The 6,000-nt window shown below is 34.3% G+C and overlaps 1 protein-coding gene across 1 annotated transcript in view; it reads right to left on the bottom strand.

The window, feature by feature from the left end:
• Nucleotides 1-2,257, bottom strand: part of LOC125188859 — a 3,798-nt gene extending 1,541 nt beyond the window's left edge. The window contains exon 1 of the mRNA XM_048085921.1: nt 1,499-2,257. Coding sequence (XP_047941878.1) covers nt 1,499-1,868 — 370 coding nt within the window. The 5' untranslated portion in view covers nt 1,869-2,257. The remainder of the gene's footprint in view (nt 1-1,498) is intronic.
• Between the last annotated feature and the right edge of the window lie 3,743 nt (nt 2,258-6,000).

Genomic DNA, 6,000 nt, shown 5'->3' with positions numbered 1-6,000 from the left:
GTTTGACAAAAAATAGGTCTATTTATGCATTTAATTAAAATATATACTGCATATATAGTACATGAAAGGTGCATAATATTGTGGTTATATATTTATGATTTGTGTAGAATTTTTTTTGTTTTTTTTTGAACCATAAATGTAATTAGTGCATATTTTAATTCAAATTTTAAAAATAATAGAAAGAAAATTCAAATATAAAAGTAAAAAATGATGTTAAAAGCTAATTAGTCTTTTTAACTTATCCACTTATTATATTTGTAATTTCAATATATAATTAATATATCAAATTATTAATATAACCTTATTTTGGTTGTACAAAGAAATCCTACAATCAAGCCATCTCAGCTTACAAGAAAGAATTGGCTAGCCCGACGTCTCCAACCTCCTTGCCGTTTCTTTGTCCTTCCCCAGCTCAGCACGACACTCTGGTCAGCGCTAGCAATGGACTGCTTCATGATCGAGCTCATTGACTTCTTCGTCACATCTGACGGAGATAACTTAGAATATTTTCTTGCTTTTGCACCACCACTCCTGCCCGGTTTCCTCTTCAACAAACCTGTTTCTAGAGCTTCCGAATTGAAGCCCTTGCATTGCTTCTTTCCTCTCTTCTGACCCTTCCTGGATCTTCTGGACATGTTACTCCTTCCTTTTCCTGTGCTAAAACGAGACAAGTTTAAAGCGTTCTCCCCACATTGATCCATTGCAACAGTCTCAAGTTCCATGACCTCATCTCCCACTTCGTCTCCATTGGAAGAAACAATTTCGGCAAACCAACACAGATTTCTGAAGTTTGCTAGTGATTCAAGAACTTCAGCTTCTACCTTGACTCCAGATGTAAAAATTGTGACTAGAGTCTTTGCAGCAGTGGTGTCGGATTCAATGAATGGCTCAGCCTCTCCTTGTTCAGATAAAAGATGTGTTTCCGGTTGAATATCTTCGGATTCTCCTCTTGGAGGAGAACGCTCCTTGTTCTCAGGGCTCACCGGTCCCTTCAACAACTCTGCAGACTTCGAGCTAGCCGGAGGCAGAGGATGCTCGTCTACTACTCCATTGTTCAAGTCAATGTAACTTTCAGCTTTCAAGAAACTGTCACTGATGCTGTTCTGTACAATAGGTTCGTCTTCAGAGGCAGAGTTGCTATCGGGAACTACTTTAGCCTCTCTATTTATAGATGGAGGGCTTTCAAAAGGCATTTGAGTCTCACAGAAAGGCATTGAATTCAAATCAATATCCATTGATGAATTTGTGCCATCCGAGTTTTCACCAGTCTTCACAAGATCAGTAAAAGCTTCAAGAGGACCAGATGAACTTGTGGGAAACGATTCCAACTGTATGGGCTCATTCAGATCAATGAAACAATAAGTTTTCTTGGTATCCGAACTAGAACTCGATAAATCCCATGTTTTACTCAAGCCAATATCTGAATGAGATGCAGCTAGAAAGTTGGAAACTTTATCAGGGGTACGACATGTGAAGTCAGATGCTTCAGAAAGGTTCCCTGCTTTGAACTGCTTCACTTGATCATCATGGTAGATATGAGCTGGAAGTTCAAGGTCGATAATTCCACTTCGTTTAGTGCTGGGAAACAGAAATTGGGCATCATCACTACTGCTTCTTCTTATGCCAGACTCACTTTGCAGAGTTGAATGTTTCAGAAAGTTCTCTGCAACTAAACTTTTAGGCCCTTGAAAATTCCCTGATGCTAGTTCAGACAACTCACGAGGTGAAAGATTGCCGAAGAGCCAGCCTGTTGCAGGAGTAGGCTTCTGAGGAATTTCATCACCACCATGAGACGAGGAATGGATTGACTCGGATGTTCGAGATAGTAAATGCTGTCCAAAGATTTCTCTCGCTCTCATTTCATTCATCAAGTCCCTCTGCCTTCTGTATACCAGGTGTAGCTCCTGAACCTGGGAGTCGAAACATTAAATTAAACAGCTAAACACAACTGGACTAACAATATATAACAAAGTAGAGAAGCACAACTTCAAAACTCAATAAACAAACTCTGCTCGTAACCATTTCACACTCAATTTTGCATTTCAGAAAGGATAAATACAACTTTCTACACAACTTCCTCCCAATCGATGACATGATATCTTCATTGCATTCCACTCACACAGTCATACAAAACGACCGCCCCCTCCACAAGGTAGCTATAATACCATTTTCAGTCGAGAGAGCCCACTCTAGTTTCTTTCGAACCATCAATATATGATACTCACGTAGAACTCAAAATGACCACATGCCAGATGAAAAAATTGAATAACACCAGATATACCAATGTTGTCTCAATCAACACTCAGCAGTTGAAGCAAAGTTAGAGGTCTGACGACACCTACCTGAGACCTAACGTGGCTTCTTGATTCTGTATGATCTGCTTCAGCATTTCCTTGTCATGACCTAAGTACTGATCACACGATGCACAAAAGCTGTTGTTGTGGCCTCTTTCTTCTCCATAGTTAGCATTACTATTGTAAAGATGCCAAGAATAGCCACCAGCACCGCCATTCAGATCCCTCACGTTGTGGTAATACACGGGCGTGTAACTACTGCACTGCATACTCGCTCCAACTCACCTAAACTGGAAAAAATAAAAACAAGTTAGTATCGTGCATAATAAGATAGCACAGAACCCTCCAAAATCGAACATTCAACACATCATATTCCAAAACACAAAGATCACACAGAAGATTTTGAGTTGTGTCTTGCAATAGACATTACTCCTCACAAATTTCTCCATGGTGCTTCGCAAGTAGTAATAAACATTTCACATAGTTTTCTTCAAACTATCCTCTCTTTTAACTCCAAATTGCTCAAAGAGACGGCGAACACAAGAAAGATTCAAGAACCACTTCATCAAATATAAAAATCAAAGCAGCAACAGAAATCTTTGAGAAAGGGATCATATAATAATCCAAACCTGTCCTAATTTGAGAAGTATAAAAATCTATGTTGTATTTTTCCAAAATTGCTCACACGTGAAAGATTAAACCGTATCCAATAATACTACTTTTTTGCGTTTGATAAGATCAAGCCGACATTTTTCCAGCCAAGCAAGATTAAGAAAGGTTGAAAGCAGGAAAAAACCATTAATAAGATTCCCTTATATCATAGGGCGGAAAAACCCTCAGCTCCTCCAACAAAAGATCAGACTGTAACGAGATAAGGTTTAGACTTAAAAATCACACCAATAAATATTGTTGACCATGAACAAGAAAATACTAAGAATTTGAGATTGGGAAAACAATCCTACATTTCTACCAAAAATTTTGAAAAAGGTAAACAAGAGAAATTGTGTTGTATTATGAGAGATCATGTCATCAGAAACCATCAACACACCGTTTAAAAGTAAAATCTCAGCTTATCCCAGAAGAATGAGAGAGACAAAAGAAAAACACACACATACACACTCACTAGCAGACTGACAAGCACACACAATAACGCATTCTGAGAAAAGAGAAATGCTCAGATGAGAAAATGAAGGAAAGATCAGACTCAGAATCCATATTCTCAGATAAAACAATAAAGATTGAAACTTACCTGAAAAGAGAAAAACAAAACCAACACAAATCACAGCTTCATTACTTCACCAGCACCAAAATTGCTCGTTTATCATGCGGAATTCAGCAAATCCACTAGCAATGGAAGAGGAAAAAGGACGTTTTGAGAGAGGAAAAAATCTCATCGAAGTGAAATGAGCTCAGAGAGTTGGCATATTGTATTAGAGAGAGAGAAAGGAGGGGGATATGGAAAGAGAGAAAAGAGGGCATGAAAGGAGGCTTAAATTTGCAAAGAAGCAAAGGGAAAAGGAAAAGCGGAAAAGGTGGGCTGCTGAGAGAGAGAAAATCTGGATCTGCTGGGGCCACACGCACTTGGCAAAGAAGGTGAAGATAGAGGGAGGGAGAGGAATATATAACTTACAATGGAAGAGACATGGGATTTGTCAATACGTGGGGCCCATCGTAGGATGGGGTTGGTGGGGGGTGGGGTGTCTGTTTGCCAATACATTAATTAGTTGGTTATAATCTCTTTTATTCAAAATTAATTAATTAAGAGAGATGCATGTGACATGAAATCCAATTAAAGCGAGATACACTATATAAGTATATCGATATCATCTTAAAACTTTAAATTTACATATAAAGTAGCACTTGAACGTAATGTATCATGAATGTATGTGTACATTACTATTAACTACTCCCACGTGTATGTCATAGATAGGTGTACCTATATAATCTAATTTGTACATGCTTGGTATGATGGAATGGAATAAGGAGGAATGGAATGAAGATGAGAATGGGATGAAAGTGGGAATGGAATGACAATTCCATTCCATTCTTGTAAATCCTTTTTCCCTTTTGTCATCCTTCACTTTGTTTCTTTATTTCAATATTAGATTTAATTTTACAAAATTTTAAATTTTAATTTTTAAATATCAATAAATTTTTTTAATTAAAAAAATTATTAAATAGCAAAAATTAATAGTTATAATCAATATTTGATAGTGTATAGTACTATGTAATCAATAAGGTATGACAATGCCTTAGTTTTAATCAATATTTAATTAGCTTTAATCATAAATAGACTATAACACAATTTATTCTGAAATAAATATGCATCTAATGTAAGACTAATATAATTTTCGTTTATTAATTTGAAAACAATCAAAATTTACTAGAAAATTTCAACAAAAATACTCCTATATAAAATTTTAAGTAGGATCAAATTTTTAGTCAACTTCATAATATTTAATCACAAGCAATTATAACAACCGAACGGAGGCTAAATAGAATAACTCTTATTTTTCCATCATGATAGAGCATCTCCAAGGGGAGAGGTAAATGGAGGGGTATAGTCATATAACTACCATATTTACTTTTTTTTTTCATGAAATATCCTTCTCCAAGGGGAGAGGTATTTGAGAAGGTATTATATACCTTTACCCATTTTGAAGAGGTATCTTTACCTCTCTATCAATGGAGAGGTAAAATCTAAATTCAATGGTATTTGGTATTACAAACATTTTGAATTTAATATTAATTATAATTTCAGTCCCTCTCAATTCCAAAATTTGAATTTCATATTAAAAATAAATAATTTAAATTCTAGATAGTTGCATTAAAATGGAACATTTTTACAAGCAGAACTTCCAACTCAAAAACATAAATCTAAAATAGTAGGATATTATTGTAGACCCTTTTTTCTCAAAAAACAGGACATGAAAATTACAAATGTGATAATCCATAAAGTATATACACTTTGCTCTTGCAAAATAGTATCTTCAATGTGAACGGACAATAATATCAATTAGCAAAATAAGTTGAGCTTAATTAGTATGTGTGTGTGTGTGTGTGTTGGTTAAGGCTTAATAATAGGCATCAGAGATGTAATCTAAATAGTAAATCAAAGATCATATTCATTTATACCAATAGTTTGGGATTTTAATTATTCTAATTCATAACAACAATATTCTCTATAATAGTAATGAGGGTAACCTAACTACTACTACACACTAGTATCACACCCGTGCGTTGCACGATCCATTCGATTTTCCTAGTACTTATTTTATATTGTGAAATAATTTTCGAATTGATACACATATCATGATATGAAATCTAAAAGCATAAAATATATACTACATATTTATTATATAAATATATAAAATATCTGCAGTTGAATATTAATTTTACTTAGATTCAAAATATTCTACAAATGTAGAATAATTTATAAATCTTTTATCACTATAATGAATTTATAAACAGTACAAATTTTCAAAAAATATACTTAAATCTTTGTGACTATAATTATCATGTACAATCACACCATTATATACTTATTTAAACATTAATTTTAAAATTAAGACGTCTTAATTTTTTTTCTTATACTTAAATAACATAACTATTTCCAACAATTTATTTTATTTGCTTAACAAAATTTAGGATATATGTTTAAAAAGCTATATATCATGAAATCAACAAAAGCCACAAAATTGTTAAT

This window comes from Salvia hispanica, chromosome 5 (genome assembly GCF_023119035.1).
Source record: "Salvia hispanica cultivar TCC Black 2014 chromosome 5, UniMelb_Shisp_WGS_1.0, whole genome shotgun sequence".
Classification (NCBI taxonomy): domain Eukaryota; kingdom Viridiplantae; phylum Streptophyta; class Magnoliopsida; order Lamiales; family Lamiaceae; genus Salvia; species Salvia hispanica.
Note: the sequence above shows the minus strand (reverse complement) of the source record. Positions and strands in the feature narration are given on the sequence as shown.